The sequence below is a fragment of the Musa acuminata genome, chromosome BXJ3-1 (genome assembly GCF_036884655.1).
Source record: "Musa acuminata AAA Group cultivar baxijiao chromosome BXJ3-1, Cavendish_Baxijiao_AAA, whole genome shotgun sequence".
Taxonomy (NCBI): Eukaryota; Viridiplantae; Streptophyta; class Magnoliopsida; order Zingiberales; family Musaceae; genus Musa; species Musa acuminata.
In genome coordinates, this window is record NC_088349.1 from 10,347,134 (window position 1) to 10,367,220 (window position 20,087).

The window sequence follows — 20,087 nt, forward strand, 5'->3', positions numbered from 1 at the left end:
AAAACTGGATACCTTTTTGACATCAGCCTCCCCCTTTTCTCCTTCCATTTCTCATTTCAATTGATTCTCGTGGTGAAAGATGTGCAAAAGAAATGGATAGACATGATATGTTTCCAAGGAAAAGAAACCAATATCACTTAAATTTCCTTGTGGTGTTCCTTGGTACAATTGTTAAATATTTTTGGGTGCACTAGATCAATTTTGTATAAGTTTTTAAGCTTAAAAACAAAGATTTGATATCTATTATTTTTGCTTAAGATGATAATGTTAAAAATATAGTTGAGATCTTACCCCTTTTTTGGAGAGAAATATGAGATTTTAAACTTGTCACTCAAACTAGGATTGAAAGTTGAAGGATGAAAAAAGAGTCATCCATGAGTCATATTATGGTGGTATCTGTGATCTGAGAAGGATGAATGTCTCAGAATGAGTGTGGTATCTGTTCACTGTAAAACAGATGAGGAAAGAACATTGGAATATAAATGTAGAATCTGACAATGACTTCTAGAGGACCCCCCCTGATTGAATGATACTAATGCAGATGGAGACACAGAAAAAATAGCTTGATTTGAAATGTGCAATGCTGCTTCGCTTGTGGGTCTAATCTGTCATGTCTTGGGGCACTTTGTTTTGGAGCTGCAAGTGTCATTCTAAACTATTGTCGACATTTTTGTTTGTTTATCTTTTGATGATACTGGTGTTCTGTAAACAGTTTCAACATTCCAGAACTCACTTAGTTTCTGTCTTCATCCATTTAGAACATGGAGCAAGCTACTTTATAATAATTTGGCTTGTCTTTGTTGGTATTTCTTGTGGAACAGTGGAATAGGACCATAGAGCCACAAAAAGTTGTGAGGCTCCAAATGTTTGATATTATGGAAAGGATCACAACAGTAGTACGGTTTGCCTGTGATCCAGGTCTCCAATGAAATGAAATGGATGTTGGGCAAATTTTCTTGATGAAAAAGGTTGAAATGACAGCTTTAACTGTTGAGATGTAAGCTCAGTGATGACACAAGGACAGGATGCAAGTTCAGTGATCCAAAATGAGTCTACCATGGTTCATTCATCTAATATCAATATGCTAATCTGATCATTTTGGGTAGGTCAGAAAAAAAGTCCCCTCCACTTGTGTTCTTTTCTTTATTTATTTGACCTTTTCTTTTACTAGTATATTGTTGGAGGATATAGAGGGAGAAGGGAGGAGCACAGAAGTAGAGAATTGTCAATGTGTCAAACATGTGCTCCTCAATATGGGAACACAACAAAATTTTCTAGATTTGGTATGGCTTTTGTCTCACTTGTACAGCTGCAAGCTTCTGGTGACCAATTATGTTTCCTTGGAATAAAAAGATCAGATTGTTGAGATTTTAGATGTTGTAATCTCCCAAGCTAGCTTGGAAAGTTCAGGATTGCAGAGAGAGACAGCACACATGATGATGTACAAGAGCTCGGAGAGCAAGCCCAAACAAATCAGCAGTGCTTGACTTGGTTGACCACCAGACAATTTCAACAGGATGATGATCTGCATTCCACAGATCTTCTAACGTCAACATGAGAAACCACCTTGTCGGAACACCATGCTAAGATTGCTCCTCTCCAGTACATGAATGGTCAAGATTTGAGTAACAAAAACAATCTTCCCCTAGGTTTTTTTCCCCTTTTAACCTCGGATATCCTCTCTTTAACTTTTTTCCTTCCTATTATATATGTATTCAAAAGAAATTTTCAAATAACTGTGAGGGATATTTGAAGGATAAAAGATTAATTGAAAATAAAGGATCCTCATTGGCCAGATCTCAGAGGCAGTTTGGGGTTTGGACACCATAAAGCCAGGTCCATCTAAGGGGCCAAATAATCCCACTTCTCATGAATCTGACCCATTTCTTGCTGGAGCCAGACTTGGTTTCCTTCTATAAGACCAGGGTCTTATATCTTGGTCAACCCAAGCCCCAGTTTCAGGTTGTCCAAAAATTACATTTAAATGATCATAAGTAGCAAAAGTTCTCTAATTGCTGCTAGACAATATCAAGTCTAGAACAGGAAAATGTAGACGATGCATGAAATTAGATAAACTTGTATGCAGAATATCAAATAAATGTTTTGTCAAATTAGACAAGCAAAGAAGAAACTCAAGCAGGAAAACAGTCACGATATGCCCAGGAGCAATAATCAATACAATCTGCAGCAGGAAGAAAAGAGTAGGTAAGAGCATTTGAAATAGAATAATGGATCTAAATGGAGGAAGTAAAAAAGTATGATTGTTCAATTTGCAAGCATGTAGTCAGTTAAGTGGTAGGACAGAACAGGCCTATAACTTCGAGAGCAAACAAGATGATATTTTCAAGACATACCAGAATCAAAATCTAGACCCATACCCTAGACAGTCGGGACGTCCCATGATTTCCATGACAATCTATATTCCTTATGTCAAGGGTTACTCGCAAAATTAATTTACAGTTTATCTATTGAACTCATGCATTATGATCCAATAGTATAAAAACCTATCCAATTTTTGAAAGCATAATTTTCATAATGAAGATAAATTGTAATATCATTTTGCATTGGGAACTCTTACGAGATTTTCCACAACTTTTTTCGGTAAACAAAAATTGAAAACTTTTGACTATTACAGGAACCTTTGTTTCAGAAGTAATGACCGATGGCCAAAACATAGTAACATAAATTGTAAAAATCACATACTAATTTAGACAAGCAGTCTCAACTTGCGCTAGCTAAATGTTCTAAATACATAACTTAGAGGCACAATACAGCACTAGAAATTAACAATAACAGGCGCATTTATTTCTATATCATAGTCAAGTTTAGTAGGCAGGTCCTCTTATAAGCTTAATTTAAAAAGAAACTAGAATCCCCATAATATCAAGAATAAAACTTTACCTATAGCCATAACATTAACGATCCATTTAGGAAGAATCAGAAAGTAAATGCACCAAATTTTCGAACTTGGGAAGAAAAGACGCAGAGTGCAAACCCCCGATGATCTAACGGTAAGACTTCTGGAAGCGGGCACGAGCGCCCCGGCCACCGAACTTCTTGGGCTCGCAGCGGCGGGGATCGGCAACGAGGAGTGTACGGTCATAGCGGACAAGGATGTCTTTGATCTCCTTCTTGGACTGCTCATCAACGTACTTCTGATTGAAAGCTACGATAGCCTTGGCGATGCTCTGGCGGATGGCGTATATCTGGGAGGTCTTGCCACCACCGCGCACGCGGATGCGGAGGTCGACACCCATGAAGCGCTGCCGCCCGAGAAGGAGGACGGGCTCGAAGGCCTTGAGGCGGAGGATCTCCGGCTTCACCAGCTCGATAGGCACCCCATTCACCTTGATCAGCCCGCGCCCGCGCTTGCAGTGCGCCACCGCTACCGCCGTCTTCTTCCGCCCGAAGCACTGCACCGATTCCACCGTCGCCGCAGCCATCGCCACCGCTAGAGCTCCAATCAGATCGAAAGACTAAGAACGACACCAAACCCTAAAAGTCCCAATAGATAGCGGCGCAGAACTCCGGCCTTGGTTCCTTATATCGGTTGACGCGAAATCGACGCATTCGATTACTCTTCGGGTCGGGATCCGAATCCAGATGCGAATCCGGTAAACATTCGCGGGATCCAAATGCGCGTTTGAGTTCCATAAGTTTCGGATTTGGAAGGCATGCGGCGTTCTGATTCGGTCCTCGTCTTTTATTTGTTGCAAGCAGTCTCCACACCAGATCCGGAAACGTTGCTCATCGTTTTCCACCAATAACATCAGACAGCCTTCGTATCGAACAAAGAACTGCCACGTACGACATGGGACCCAATTGATCCGGTCCTCTCGTTCTCGCCGTCGTGGGAGATATTTCCGTCATGAAACTCCCAACGGCAGAGCGCCGGAGGCAGCTCCTCTTTCCGCCAAATCGAAACCCTAACTCTATTCCTCCCTTCTTCCTGCTCTCAGGATGAGCAATCTGAGAGCAATTTGCCGCCGGTACGCCGTCATCTCCTCGATCTACTGCTGCAGAAGCCACGGCCGCCTAGGTTTCGCGCCATCCGCGGGGTATTCTGATCTCCGGCTCCCGTCCCCTTGTTTTGCATCATCTCCTTTTGTCGTCGATCACGCCCCGAGGATGGGGCCGGGGTCGCGCGCTAATCCGAGGAGGACGATCACCGGGGTCTCCAATTGGAACTCCGAGAAATCACGTCATGAGACTCTTGGTAATTTCCCCAAAGATCATTTCTTCGGCTCTTGTCCAGAAAGTAACTTAGATTTTGTATTCAAAATTTGATCTTTTTACACTTTTAAGATCTGCTTGTTTGAACGAATAAAGTAATTAAGGACAAATATGTTAGCATTTGATCAGCGTGGATATATGGCAGTTGCTGCTTAGGCTGAACAACAACAATGTTATATGAACCTCCAAGCACATCTTCTCTGTTGATCAAAGGTTTATAAGCATGTTACATTACTCGACATGAATTTGCCTTGGAGCTGCTTGATTACTGTCAGATGATTATATTGTCTAATGTCTCATTTATATATCACTGAATATGTATTTTATTGAAAAAAAGGAACTAATTGGTGTTGCTTGACAAAACTCTTTGCATGCCATTTAATTGAACTTGTTAAATTCTTTTGACATCTGCCTAATTAATTCCTTTTCTCCAATCAGGTAACTAGTTATATCATTGATTGACTTTATATCTTATTTTGCTTTTAGATGGTTTTACTCCTGACACTCAATGATATCTGTTTCTTAATTTGTTCTGAAACTTGTGAACGACTCTGGATATTATCAGTAGAGCGGCTACTAAGCCATATTTTCATATGTTCTATGCATGCTTTCTGGATGGGTAGCATCTTGAGAAGAACTTGCTTCGATAGGATCTTACCATGAGTAAAGTACATTTTGGATAGATAGTATTAGAACAACTTTCAAGGCATAGCATCTTAACTATTTATGTTTTTTCCTGGATTGCGAGAATCCATCTAGAACTATAGTGTACGTGTTATGATAGGTAACTCTGTTAAAAAATTTTACTTTGTCATAGCTTTAACCCACTCTACTCTTATTTCCTTCCCTGAAGTTCTATTTTTAGGCTACCATATCAGCTGCAAAATAGTATGCAGCATGGTTTGAACTGTGCAAACCATGGTCACTGAGGCAGTGGGGGTCATGTTGTCATACATTGTGTTGAAGCACTATGAAACATTAAATTTCAGCTTTTGTTTGGCTGTAATCCAGACGTTGTTTCAGTGTTACTATTCCATTTATGTTTACTAGCACCTTTCTGCATCCTTCAACTGTTTTGCATTGCCAAAGATCCCTTGTGTGACTGTCTTCTAGTCCGCAGTTTTACCTTATGACCGCCATTTTACATGTTTATTGGAAGCATCACTTTTCTTCTTGTTAGTCTCACTAGCACTTCTGGGATGCATCTTCCTTGTGGATAATTCTAGCATATTTCAGATTAATCTCGAGGAAGAGAGAAATATTTTGGCATAGGAGAAGAAGGCATCCATGGAGTACTTCTCCAACACCCTAGAAAGGTGTACACTCGTCTATAAGAAGCGAGATCTGATGCGAAAAAAGGCCAAAGATGACAACACAAGGGACATCACTCAACTTTTAGCTGCAGAAGACCTTGAGCTTGATACAGACGATGACGAGGCTGAATGAGTTGCTTAGTTGTACATAGAATTCTCGTCACCTTGTCATGGGGAAATCTCCATCTAATATTCTATGACTATACCCAAAGATGTATATATCATTGTTTCTTGATTTATAATGTGAAAATTGAAATCAGTCTCTTATCAAGATGATTGGAACTTCTTGCGATCTAATTGAGATCTGTCATTGAAGAAGTACAAATTGTTCTGATTTGCCTGAAGCTCTGATATGAATAAAATCTTGTCTTAAAGAAGAAAGCAGAATTGTATTAGACTCAGTAAAACTATGCTTTTGACCATAACAATAAGATTTCTAGTTATTGGATGTGCAGAACATAGAAATCTACTTGATTAGAAAATAATACCTAATAGGTCACCCTCAACCTGAACTCAGTACGTGGTATCCACGTCAGTAGAAAAAGATTAAATAGAATTAGGGGAGGACCGCTTATAAAAGGCAAGTGCTTCAAGAGTCTGACTTGAGCATCATAGGGATTACGTCGGGAAACCCTACCCACCATTGGTATCAGTACACCATTGGTATCAGTATAGTTCGACAAAACATCGAGTGTTATGTAGCCCTTTGGACAAAACTAAAGGAGCAAATTGGATTGGTCAACCACCCACCAACACATCCTCAGTTGATGGCATATGGTCATGACTAATTAAATATGCCCAAGGGATTGAAGCATTCTTGCACCATCGCCTTAAGCTTATTTACCTCTGAGTTGCTCCCTAGGTAGGTGTCGCCTAAAGACGTTGATGTTGTTAATGCTGCCGTCCTCCAGGTGTGAGCGAAAGCTATGGTCTACGATTCATTAATGCATTGATTTGAAAATAACATAAGCAATATAAAATCATAGCTATAAGATTAACTACATAGGATATAGTGAGGATTAGTATAGAAATAAAGACGGAAGTGAATCGACCTTCCACACACACGAATAGATGTGTTAATCATATTATCGTATTATTACACAATTTATATATCTAAAGTATGTAGTTTATTGTGATGCTACCTCATGAATTTTATCCTAGATTGCATGGCCATCCAAAACTCACATATGCCCTGGTGATGATACACTCATTTAGCCCTATGACATTGGCTATCATGGTCACTTAGGGTCACTGATCTCATGATGGAATTGACCTTATCAGTAGCATAATGTGAGCATAAAGTTGTAATTTTTTACTTAGTTGATGCACTTTTTATGCTTCCCATTCAACTTATATTACGTGGACACACATTTATTAGGCTCGGTGATGACTACCAAACTTGTTTTCTTTAGTGTTCGGATTAAAAGATCCAAAGGTATTCCATACGCTTAATGATGATTATTGACTTTAGGTATCCAAAAGGAGGTAAAGGTTGATGGATGACATGCTCAGATTGACTTGTTTTGAGGTCATCAGCTGATGACAAAGACTTGTGTGGAGCAAATACAGAAGTCCAAGGTGTGCCATGAGAAATTTTACCTCCTATTAATGCTAAAAGGATGTGAAGGCCACAATTGACTTCCACACTTGTATGTTCCATGTCAAGTTCCTGTTGGGAGCTTGTGGAGGAAAAATGTCATGTATTAATGTGCCAAAACACGTGTGGATTGGAGGGCTCAAAAGGTCAAATAATGGCATTAATCTTCCAAAGGAAGAAGTCACCAGGAAATTGGAGCAGTACTTTCATACGAGACAAACAAATCATCTGACTTTGGTTGCAGTTTGCGTGGATGAGTTCCATGTCATTACCTAAGGAGTGGACTTTTTTGTGTTGGAATTATCACAGCACAATAATTATTTTATCTGGGATTTGTTGTACTTATAAATGAGGAGGTGTTGACGTAAGACTTACTTGATTATGATGGATTCTCCTAATGGTTGAATTAATCATGATTTAATGACATGTTGTAAAGTAAATTAATTGATTATAAGAAGCAGCTTACAACAACTTAGTTGACTAATGATACTTGTAATCCAATTCCTGAAAAATGGTTTTTCTTAAAATTAAAAATGCCTATTAAATGTGAATTTTTCAGCAACAAGCATAATAATTGATGATGATGAATATGATAATTGTTGGTGAACTGATGCGTCGTGACTGATGAATCAGTACGACCTAGTCCACGGGTCGATGTCGGAAGTCTACGGTCAGCTTCACTGGTCATCGAAGTCGGTCATGCCCTCAGGACAAGGTGCTAGTAGTAGAGTGTTGGCGTCTCTTGGTCGGGATGATGATTATGACTCTGTAAAGGTCGCTTTCTTGCACAGAAAGCCCTCGTCGATTGGTTACCGACTTTGGCTCCTCTGACGATCAAGTCAGCGCTTGGTGTAGGTTTTTGTTTTTTCCCCTCCTCTAGGCCAGATGTCGACTAGAGATTTTTATACTACTGTACGAGGGTCGATCGTACGCGGACTTGGTGTGACAGTCGATTCTCGATGGGTGAGATGGTACCTTTGTGCGATTGTCATCCCGGGACGCACGGAACGACGCCATATGGCGTTGTCCCGAGCTTTCCGGGATGACGACCGCACAAAGGTACCATCTCACCTCTCGAGGATCGATCGCCACACCAAGTCCGCATACGACCGACTCAAGTAATGCCTTGGTACGGATTCTGGCTTGACGCGTGGGGGTGCTCCTCTTACTGACTTGGTGGTGGCGTGGCGTGGCATTGATTGTGATGTGGCCCTGACCCAAAATATACCTTATCAATAATAAAAACTTGTAAACTCGAATACCTTAAAAAAAAAAAATACTTGACCCATTTTGATTCCTAAATTTTAGTTTAAATCATGGATGACATTTTAAATATCATGCAATTAAGGAAATAGCATCGTTTATGTATAGAATAAAGGAAGGGGTTCCTAAATTTCATCGTTATTTACGTCTTATCTCCCATCCCTATTTAGACCATACGACGGTGAAAATCACCATGGGGGTGGGGAACCCATAGTTTCTCCATATTTTATTTAATTAATTAAATTTATATTTTAAAAAAATAAAAAAAAAATCATTAAGACTAATTAATAATAGAAAATTTTATAAATTTAAGTACAAGATTGATTTATTAGTTACTGTTCCAATGTTGGAGTTATCGATATCGAGTTGAATTCTTAAATATGTATATTTTTATTGATATTATTATCGGTAATATATAATATAAAATGAAGTAAGAATGAATAGAATACTCTTTGTATCTTTCTCTGTATGGGTAATAGAAAATGACCCTTATTTTTATTTAATTCTTGTTATTTTTTTATCTCCGCCCCATTAGCGATGGATCCATATGAGTACTCGTACCGGTAGGTATAATTAACAGAGATATAATTAGATTATTATTTAATTTACATGTTATTATTTACACCAACTTTGACGTAACATTCCATATTGATGTTTATTTTCTTTGGACTTGCGCGTTGAAACGAGGGTGGATGGGACGGCAACAGTTGAGAAGAAGAAGAAGAAGAAGAAGCCAAAAGGGTCTCTCTCTCTCTCTCTCCCTCTCCCTCTCCTAACGTAACGTAAAAGACTGACAACTCGATCATGTCTTTATTGGCCGGACTTGGCAAATGACTAGGCCAACCTATTTAGGGTTACGCCATGCGGTCTATGAATCATGGACATGTCCAAGAAGAAGCCCCGCGTGTTCTCTTTTAGATCAACGAAATCACCTGCATCAACTCTCTCGACGTTAGATTCCACTCCTCCTTCCCACCATTTGATGTTATTTTGTCGATTATTCTAAGTCTTTCAAGCAAAGTCAACTCCTTATTATAATTAAATTAATGCATATTAATCTGACTTAAACACCGAAGAAGATTTTTTTTATTTGTTTTATTTGTCTTGATAATAATTTTGCTAGCTTGTAAGATGTGCTTGTTCAAAAAAGTTAATTAGTAAATAGAAATAGGATTGTGTGGTATTTTCATCGGTAAAATCGATAGAACGAGGAGAAATAAGATTAAATATTTTAATTTCGTAAGTATAAAAATTTTAATATAACTTTTAAAAGTATAGAGATTAAAATATTAAATATAATTAATTATAAAAAATAATCTATAATTAGTCTGATATTAAAACTATTAACTTTTACAAGATGCTAATTGCCCTTAAAAAAAAAAGATAAGTATATATTTGGTACATCAAACTCACAACACTTACACTCTAAAGAATGCAATGAAACTTAATTTATTTGTTCTTAATTATAAGAAAATTAGTGTCAGACATGTTATTGACAACGCATGAAGAATTTGTTTTTGTTTTAATACTATCTGTTTACTTTATTTTACTTTATAAATAAAATCTTTAAAAAATCAGAAAATCAACGTAAAAGACCTTTTGTTTGTTAATCTTTTTGGTTTCTTATTGTTCCTAAATCTCTTTATAAACTTTGTTTCTTTTGCATATTTTTGTTAGTTCGATATTACCCTGATTCATATATGTAAAATCGACTAAGACGTAAAGCGTCTCTTCTCGGTATGTTACCGGTACAAAAATCAAAGTTAAGAGAATTTTTTCGAGTCGATTTTTTCGACACTTAAGTTAATCCATAGATCAACTTCGTAAGTCTATGTTGTAAGCGTCTTAAATTGTCTCTTGGACTTTATCTGTGTGAGTAAGTGGGTGACAGATCATTTGGACCTTTTTCTCTTTAGACGTTAAGTGATGTTTATACGACGGACAATGACTGATTTATTACGAGAGAAAAAAATTATTTTTTTTTAGAAAAAAAGTCATGACTGATGATAAGGTGGGAACAACAGCCGGTTGAGCCCATCAATCAAAGACGGTGGGATGGTCAAAGCACCACAATCAAATTCCTTTGGGGGAATAAACAATATGCAATGTGATAGTATGACACAGCATCATGTCCTATGGTAGAGTTGGGCAGCAGCATGATGTCTAATAATGACACTATTATATCTCTTTGATAACTCCTCTCTCTCTCTCTCTCTCTCTCTCTCTCCATCTTTTCTTTTTTCATCTGCCTTCCATTTTCTTTTTATCCATCAAAATAAATTCTAAAATAAATAGTCCAATGCAAAGTAAAATAACTTCAAATAAGAAATTGCTGTTTTTTTTCCCCATTAAAGAAGTCAAACTCAAAAGTCAAAATAACTCCGACATTTCCACCACGGTGAGGGGGTATTTTGGAGGTCGGATGGGCCGCCACGAATCCAACCTCAAGCTGACGATGGTGCAGACTTTCCTCCTTTCTTCCTCGCGTCAAACGATGCCTTCGTCGTCTTCCTTCTCCCCCCCACCGTATTCCACCCCCTTCCTCTGTTTCTTTCACCAGTCACTGTCTGGAGGAACGATATAGAGAGAAAGAGAGAGAGAAAGGGAGAGGAAAGTTCCAGTCTTTTGGTTCCCCACCTCATCGCTATCGCCTACATCTACCGGTCCCTTACGAAGCCGCGGGATTCCTTGATGGGCGTGTGATTTACTGTTTGGTGGAGCGGAGGCCATGGGCAATTGCTTCAACTGTCCATCGAGGGTCGAGAACTCCGCACATCGCGCTTCCTGTGAGTGTCGAAACCTGTTATTTTTGGTTCGATTTGTTGCTTAAAGTTGTCATCTTGCATCTGTTCCTCGCGGAATTCTGCTCAATTTTTGGGTTGTTGATGTAATCTTTCCATATTTTTTTCCCCCACTGAACAGATCCTTCAAACATTGGTACCAGCAGAAGAAGTGTGTCGTCAAATCTTTCTGCACCTTCCGACAAGGAAAAGACTGGTGGTGCTCTTCCTGCTTCAAGAACTGAGGGGGAGATCTTGTCTAACTCAAATTTGAAGGCCTTCACCTTTAATGATCTAAGAAATGCCACCAGAAACTTCCGCCCCGACAGTCTTATTGGGGAAGGAGGATTTGGCTATGTCTACAAAGGTTGGATCAATGAACAAAACTTTGCTCCTTCCAAGCCGGGATCAGGCATGGTGGTTGCTGTCAAGAAACTTAAACCTGAAGGATTCCAAGGCCACAAGGAATGGCTGGTAGGACAGGTTTTCTTCTCTCTTTGCGCCATGCATTCCTTGGTTCTTAACCTTTCCTGGTGATTGATTGCAGACAGAGGTTAACTATCTGGGTCAGCTTCATCATCCAAACTTAGTTAAGCTGATCGGCTACTGTTCTGAGGGTGACAATCGACTTCTGGTCTATGAATTCATGCCTAAAGGCAGCTTGGAAAACCATCTCTTCAGAAGTGAGTCACAACTGTTAATTCTTCATCCAACATTGCTTATTGCTTATTTTAAGAGATATAAACTCGAATCAATGTTGGAATATTAAATCAAACTTTGTGAATAGATAAAATTTTGGTTTGAGACTTGGAATTCATATTATAGTTGGAGTCAAAATCTTGATTTTATCCCTCTGTAAATATAAGGGTCCATGTAATACTTTAGATATACAATTGAAAGAAGAGATAAAAGTAGAGTCAAAAGAGTTGCAGAGATTAAAGGTGTTCTAGAGATTGTAAGTTTTCATATTTAATATCATGGTTAGTTTTTGAAGTGTCTCCTCTATGATTTTTTGATGTCCACCATCTTTTTGTGAGAATTTTTCAACAAAATGTGAAGTATAAAAAATATATCCATTTCCAAAACAAAAAAAGCTGGTCTTCGTATATGCTGAAGAAAAAAAATTACAACTATCAAGTAGTCTTGGTTATTGACATTGGTTTTATGGTCTTCTTATAGGAGGTGCTGAGCCACTACCCTGGGCAACTAGGATCAAAGTTGCAATTGGAGCTGCAAGGGGGCTCTCATTCTTGAATGATGAGTCCCAAATCATATATCGAGATGTCAAGGCTTCTAACATTCTTCTTGACACGGTATGTTGGCAGGAATGGGAGATGGGCAGAAGTATCATGGAATTTGGTTTGCAGACTCGTACAGCTTATTTTTCTCTTCCACGATGCAGGATTTTAATGCAAAGCTGTCAGACTTTGGATTGGCAAAAGATGGTCCTACTGGTGATAAAACTCATGTCTCAACTCAAGTGATGGGAACTCATGGATATGCTGCTCCAGAATACATTGCAACAGGTTGGATCTCTATGTTAAATCCTCTCACATGACATCAAGTATTTTGGGTTTCCTAAAACCAAATAATTTCTTGATTACAGGGCGGCTCTCTGCAAAAGCTGATGTCTACAGCTTTGGGGTTGTGTTACTGGAGCTGCTCACCGGGCGTAGAGCCCTTGAGAAGACAAAAGCTGGCACAGAGCAGAGCCTTGTGGACTGGGCAAAGCCTAGCTTGGGTGATAAGCGTAAGTTATACCGGATCATGGACCCAAGGCTGGAGGGGAAGTATCTGAAGAAAGGAGCTCATGAACTTGGCATCCTTGCTCTCCAGTGCATCGGCAAGGATGCTAAACGTCGGCCTCGGATGTCCGAGGTCTTGGCCTCCCTGGAGAAACTGCAAGACTCAAAATTTGGTGCCTTGCCACCCCAAGCTACTCGTCCGAAGACGTCAAGTACGATACCGAGGTCACCTATGAGGAATCCCCCTCGCTCACCGCTGCGCCCAACACCAATCGGATCTCCTCTTCCGTCCTACCGGCGATCACCGCGTGTATATTGATCGGTAGAAGCTTAGTTGAACTTGTTGGTGATGACAGGAAAAGGGAAGTGAGGCTTTGTGCTTTCAAGAATGCAATCACCTCTGTGCAGATCAGCCGTCATGGAAACCTGTTGCTTTCTTGAAATATGTTGATTGAAGTTTGCCCATGTATACAAAGATTTGTTATGGATCTCCTGTATAACATGTAACAAAGAGTTGATACGTCCAGAGTTTTTGTTCTTATGGATTGGATCATCTTTTGCTTTAATGTAGATACTCTCTTAATCAAGGCTTTATTAATTAGTGATGTAATTATTTAGTATAAAGTAACAAATAGATTACTAGAAGAGAATTATTAATGTCTTGTACACACGGTGTTATTATTCTTTTCATCTTTTAAGTGTTTTTGATATTACAATAAGTAATCATTGACCGATTACTTATTTGGTAGGTTAATTTGAAGGGATCATATTTACTTCTTTGATTCATGTGAGTCTATATTGGAGTCAATTTGTCGTCCAATCGATTAATCATCAGACAATATTCTGTAAGGAATCCCTTATAGAAGTCATAATTTGACAACATGATATGTAATATGATGTGTTCAGAAATGAAAACACAAAAAAGGGATGTAAGATGATTGCAATTCTCAGTGAGAAGTCTTCTTTCATGATACTTCATAATCACTCATTTATGTTTGCCTGCTGAACTTATGGGAACATGATACAAGAATATTTTGCCTGTCATTGAAATCTAGGAAAAATTATACAGACACAATCCATTATAACTAAAGGACATACTCCCCTACCCCAAAATTTTGAGGACTTGTGCCCTTCGAGAATACAAGGATCCCAGAATTGAAATCAACTCCTTATCCAATGTACATCTATTATGCATATTACACGACTAGCTATTTGGATCGGATATGATGCAGCATAAGATGTAAACAATTCTGCTCATGATGACCTTAATCATTTCCATCATTGGTCGACAGTAGGGTGATATCCGGTACATATCCAACATCTTTGATGAGTTTTGTTAGCCCATCCAACATGAAGTAGATCAAGTCTGTTTGCCGGTGCTCCCTACCTCTAGCGATGAACACATGTACCTCCTTCATCACTTCGATCCAACTATATCCTGGTTCTTTTGATGCCAAACTGCAATCCATTCCCTTCCTAACCTTCTCCGCATCGACCCACATTCCCTTGGAAGCAAAGATATTTGATAATAACACATAAGGTCCACTGTCTTTGGGGTTTGCTGATATCGCCATTTCAGCTGCATACTTTCCCAATTCGACATCACCAGACACTTGACATGCACTAAGCAAGCTCCTCCAAATAATTGCAGCTGGCTCAATTGGCATTTGCTCAATAAATTCCTTAGCCTCGTGCACCTTTCCTGCTCTACCCAAGAGACTAACAACAGAAGCATAATGTTCAATTCCTGGTACAACCCCATATTTGTCTCTCATAGAATAGAAATGATGCAGCCCTTCCTCAACAAGCCCTGCATGGCTGCATGCTGATAGCACACCAACAAATGTGACATAGTTTGGTTCAATTTCCTCATCATGCATCAGCTGAAAAATCTTTAGGGCTTCTTCAGCTTGCCCATGTTGTGCATATCTTGAGATCATTGAGTTCCAACACACAATATCTCTTCCACGCATTAAATCAAATAATCTCCATGCCTCAATGATGCAACCACATTTTGCATACATGTCAACAAGCGCATTCGAGACATGGGGATCCAAATCTACTCCTGCCTTAATGATCAAGTTATGAAACTGTAACCCATGGAATAGGCTTGCAAGATTACTAGCTACAGTGACCAGTGCAACAAAAGTGAACTCCGTAGGTGTCAAACCGGAAACTTGGAGTTGATGGAAGAGCTTGAGGGCCTCTTCCCCTTGCCCATTCTGAGTGTACCCATAAATCATCGCATTCCACACCACGAGATCCTTGTTTTCCATCTCATCAAAAATGGCTCTCGCATCATCAACAAACGAGCACTTAGAGTAAACATCAACCAGAGCACTACCTGCGAATAAGTCCAATGCTGCTCCAAATTTGATCATAAGGCTATGAAACTGTTTGCTCAAATCCACAGCTGACGATGATGCAGATACGCCAAGTAGGCTCACAAATGTCAGAAGGGTTGGATTCAATGTTCCGGATCTCATCCTGTTGAACAGACTAACCGCCTCAACCAGCTTCTCATGCCTAGCATATCCTTCGATCATGGCATTAAAAGAGATCACATTATGTTCAAATATGACATCAAAGACGACTCTCGCACAATCCAAAGAATTGCATTTGGCATACATATCAAGAAGCCCATTCTTAACATACTCATCGGCATCCAAATTCGCCTTGATGGCATATCCATGCACTTGCTTACCTTGCAGTAAGGCCATCAAGGACCCACAAGAACTGAGAACACTTGTGCAAGCAAATCTATCTGCCTGCCATCCTAATTGGGTCATTTCTGAGAACAAATCAATCGCTTCAGAATCTAATGAATTTTGCATGTACCCAGCAATCATTGTGGTCCATGAGACAAGGTTTCTGACGCACATCCGATCAAACAGCCCTCGTGCAGTTCGTACTCTGTCGCACTTGCAATACAGGTCAATGAGAACATTGTTGATCGAAATATCCATATCGGTTCCGCCCCTGTACAGATGACCATGGATTTGCCTTCCGCCTTCAAGAAAATCTTCAGCCGAACAAGCACTGATGACACTCGAAAGAACAAACCTGTCGGGCTGAACTCCCGACTCCCTCATTTCATCGAATAGCTCCAACGATATCCAGCTTTTCCCTACTTGAGAATACCCTGTGATGACTGCGGTCCAGGTGACCGAGTTCCTCACCGGCAGCTCATCGAATATTAACATCGCCTCATCCATGCATCCAATTTTCGCATAGAAGTTGATCAATGCAGTACCCACAAAGACGTCCGAACAGAAACCAGTCTTTACGACGAGATCCTGAACTTGGCAGGCAAAACTGTCCGCACGCAACTGGACGCAGGCACGAAGGACGCTGGCGAGGATGAACTCATTGGGGCACCCGAAGGAGGACCTCCGGAAGCGCGAAAAGAGGGCAATGGCTTCCTCCTCTCGTCCATGCTGCGCACACATGGAGATCATCGTGGACCAAGAGATTAGGTTAGTCCGGGGCATTCTGTCGAACAGCTGCCGGGCTTCTCGGAGGCGGCCCGCCTTGGAGTAGCCATTGAGGAGAAGGTTGTTCAAGAAGAGGTCGGATTCGATGCCAGCGACGACGGATTGGGCGTGGATGGGGGGGAGGCGGCGGCGGTGGGTTCGATCGGAGATGCATGACTGCAAAAGACGCACGAGGTTTTGGGCTCTCGGAAGCAGGTCGTACGCTACCGATTTAGAGCTCATAAGGCCATATCATAACGAGCACGCGCGCGTGCGTGGAAGTTGGTTCGCGGTGTGCGCTTTTATGGGTGACAGCGGCGTACCGGTTCAGTACGGACCGAACCCGAATCGACCAACATCAGATGTATCAAGCAATTGTGTTCTACCACTGAGCTCATTTCGTAGAATTGATCGGCTCATTTCAAGCAAACATTCTGGACTATTCGAATCGATCGTAGTGGAGGGCTCGACTGTTTTGATAAGTCGGATCGGATCCAAATTGATTAGATTCATCTCATGATTTTTAATTGACGACCCGAATACTTTTGTAAGTATTATTGCTTGGCATCTATTATGGGTTTAAATATCCAAATAATTGATTAAAAACTCTACCTTATTAGGATTTTTTTATATATAAATTATTTATTTAACTATTTAATATTTTTATTCAACAATTATAAGTATGACTCGAAGTTTCTATATTGACACCCTCGTTAAAGCCCAATGTAATCCAAATCAAATATTAATGTATTTAATATGTTTGAATACTAGATTGACTTTAATACTAATCGTCACAGTTTAACGTGTGAATCTCTAAGATACTTAAATTAAAATCAATAATAATATACCAATTAAATTCTTATAAATCAATTAAAGAGTTCATCAACCAAAAAAACATAATATATATAATGAAATGGAAACAATATTTCAGAACAATATATGTTATTCACCTTCAAAATCTCTGGTAGGTACTACAGAGGTAGACTCCACCACCATAATCTCCATGCAGAAGTAGGACATATCACCAACAATCCACCTTGCATAGCAATAACTTTCTAATAAGTTGTCCTTAAGGTGAGCAAATTGGATATATCCCAATGAATGGAAGACAAACTTCCTAAATCAGCAACATAGATATGATATATTTCCTTCAAGGATAGCATCACAGTTACAGAAAACCAGACTTCATGTATGGTCACTATGAATAAACTAAAGAAAAAGCTAAAATATATTGACATTGTATCTTACAAGATTGAAAACAGGTAAAGCAAACTTTAGCCTAAAAGCCAAGACAGAGAAAACAGCAAATATTGAGAATCAAGATAGAATATATGCTTCTAGCAATATCCTTATACTTTTCAACCGCATGGCCTTAATTCTAAATCACAGAGTTCCTCCTCATTGTAGATGATGCCATCGAATGAAGTTAAGGTTCATACACCTGAAGTTGATAGCCATGTTTACTTTCCAGTACCTGTCAATCCATCTAAATGAGAAATTATCTTATTCATTGTGGGATAATTTCTCTGCATGATCAACAATTGTTGTTTAAGCTCTACTATTTCTTGCAGAATTTTGAGTTACTATTTGTGAGGAACAAACAATTTCAGTCAGTGAGTATATAAACATTAGAACAAAGAAAACAATCAGGAAGACCTTTAACATTGCAATTAAATCCATAATTTTGTGTGTAGATAGATCCAACTCTCAGTATCAGACAGAATTTTGAGGCTCAAAGCCACTGCACCACCAAAAATTCCCAATGGATTTGATGTCACAAACCTGCTGGTAAAGGTGAAAGGAAGGAAGGAGAGAAGGAAACCCCAAAGGTCCATGAAAGATGCCGCATTTGAGCTCAAAACCCTCTCGGCCCGCCGCCTCTCTTCTCCTCCGACCCCCTTTGCGTCCCGTCGGCCATCGAGAGGCAGTAGTCGGCGATCTCCCGGAACTTGGGCACGCTCCGGAGGTCCACCTTGGTGCCGTCCTTGAGGGTGATCACCAGGTCCCCCCACTCGCCGATGAATCTCGGCACCACCTGCACGTCCTGGATGGAGGAGTAGGGGAAGTCGCTGCGGTCCTGGCCGGTGAACCCGGAGATGACGGTGACCCGGCGGGTGGTGAAGCGGTAGCGGAGGAAGAAGGCGCGGGAGACGGCGGCGAGGGTGAGGGGGAGCCAGAGGAGAGTGAACCCGAGGAGGAGGTTGGCGAGGAGGTCCCCGTAGTGGGCGCCGCCATCGAAGAAGATGCGCTCCTCCTCGGCGGCGGCGGAGCTAGGAGGGGATTTCGGGGAGAGTGTCCGGGAGGAGGAGGAGGACGACGACGACGAGGAGGAGGAGGAGGAGGCGAAGAGCTTGGTGGTGGGGGGTCGGGGGCCAGCCGGGGTTTTGGAGGGAAAGGAGTGGTGAGAGACGGTGGGAAGGAGGGTTTTAGCCGCGGAGGACGGCGGCGGAGAGAGGAGGACAGCGGCGGCGGCGGTTGCCATGCTTTCTAGATTTGGCGGGCTTATCCATAGCCGTGAGCTATATGGCCAGGAGACGAAGTGGGCAAGCTTCCTATTGGTGCGGGATCTGCTGCAAGACCTGCTCCACTCGATCACTTACCCACGAACGGAATGAAGCCGCGTGCTATGACATTGGGCCAGACTCGTTTGATTTTGACCTGATCGGCTGGACTTTTGGATTGGGTGGAAACCCAATTTGGGCCATCATAAAATCGATTCAAAACCCAAATCGACGCCAGTCCAACCCCATATCCCAATCTCTTTCTCTAGTGTAAATTATAATGTTAATTCTATATTAATCACTTCAACATTCTCATATACATCAAAAGCTTTACGTCCTATATATATGTCCTCCAAAGCAAAATCCATGTGATCAAAACAGGCATGAATTAGTATAACAAAGAATGGTGAAACTTTCCACAGTTTGAATCCCCATATTTGAATCACAATGACAATCTATCTTCTAATGTTGAGAGAGAGAGAGAGAGAGAGAGAGAGAGAGAGAGAGAGAGAGAGAGAGAGAGAGAGAGAGAGTGGATGCAGTTCATCCCTGAGCATTTTTTCTGCAGCCACATGAAGGGCTTGTGGATGAACAAACAACAGAGCATGAAGATGAGGAGTTCCAATCTCTTGATCCCAAACAGGAATCTTGTGAGAAAGAAGAAGCAGCAGGACCACCAAGTATGAGTTATTTGAAGTACTGAGGACATTTCAGTAATGAGTTGTTGCGAGGCCACATACAAACATGTCTTCGTGCCCCATCTCCAATGTGCTCAGCACATGGCCACACAATGCGCAATCAAACAGCTGAGTACAGAAGGGAGGGGCATTCTGATCGAGAAGATAGGCCAGAATAGTTGGCAGCACATGTGTGAGGAAAGAAAGCAATCCCCCCCAACACCATGCTCCTCAATATCAGAGAAATTATCTGTAACGATGGATCTTGCAAACTTGTTTATCTGATTGCTGGTTGACTTCAGCTGCTGATTCATGAGCACTAGCATCTGATGGTCAACTGGTCCACCCTATCATTTGTTCTCTCACTGATCAAAGAAGAATCAGTACCTCTAATCGAGGATGATCTGTTCATCCTCAGCTGTGATCATGTTATCATGCCACCTAACATGCATGATCCCCTCTAATTCCAGGTTGACTTTTATGACATCATGGGAAATCTCAACCT

The 20,087-nt window shown here is 40.6% G+C and overlaps 4 protein-coding genes and 1 long non-coding RNA gene across 5 annotated transcripts; 2 read left to right on the forward strand and 3 right to left on the reverse strand.

Moving 5' to 3' along the window:
* Positions 1–2,037: 2,037 nt before the first annotated feature.
* LOC103991474 (small ribosomal subunit protein uS9-like) lies at positions 2,038–3,521 on the reverse strand. Its single transcript, XM_009410956.3, has 2 exons — positions 2,996–3,521; positions 2,038–2,182 (listed from the first exon to the last, which is right to left on the reverse strand). Exon 1 carries the CDS (start codon positions 3,441–3,443, stop codon positions 3,006–3,008), a length of 438 nt encoding a protein of 145 aa, XP_009409231.1. The 5' UTR covers positions 3,444–3,521; the 3' UTR covers positions 2,038–2,182; positions 2,996–3,005.
* A 190-nt stretch (positions 3,522–3,711) lies between these two features.
* On the forward strand, positions 3,712–5,819 carry LOC108951431 (uncharacterized). Its single transcript, XR_001975847.2, has 2 exons — positions 3,712–4,216; positions 5,470–5,819. It is a non-coding gene; the product is annotated as an uncharacterized LOC108951431 (long non-coding RNA).
* A 5,011-nt stretch (positions 5,820–10,830) lies between these two features.
* Positions 10,831–13,541, forward strand: LOC103991466 (probable serine/threonine-protein kinase PBL3). The gene is made up of 6 exons (XM_009410946.3): positions 10,831–11,192; positions 11,329–11,660; positions 11,734–11,869; positions 12,366–12,499; positions 12,589–12,712; positions 12,793–13,541. Exons 1-6 carry the CDS (start codon positions 11,135–11,137, stop codon positions 13,248–13,250), a joined length of 1,242 nt encoding a protein of 413 aa, XP_009409221.2. The 5' UTR covers positions 10,831–11,134; the 3' UTR covers positions 13,251–13,541.
* A 412-nt stretch (positions 13,542–13,953) lies between these two features.
* Positions 13,954–16,764, reverse strand: LOC135629572 (pentatricopeptide repeat-containing protein At4g39530-like). The gene has a single exon (XM_065137116.1). It carries the CDS (start codon positions 16,645–16,647, stop codon positions 14,197–14,199), a length of 2,451 nt encoding a protein of 816 aa, XP_064993188.1. The 5' UTR covers positions 16,648–16,764; the 3' UTR covers positions 13,954–14,196.
* A 1,285-nt stretch (positions 16,765–18,049) lies between these two features.
* LOC103991456 (uncharacterized) lies at positions 18,050–18,896 on the reverse strand. The gene has a single exon (XM_009410934.3). The coding sequence runs from the start codon at positions 18,884–18,886 to the stop codon at positions 18,260–18,262; it is 627 nt and encodes a 208-aa protein (XP_009409209.2). The 5' UTR covers positions 18,887–18,896; the 3' UTR covers positions 18,050–18,259.
* Between the last annotated feature and the right edge of the window lie 1,191 nt (positions 18,897–20,087).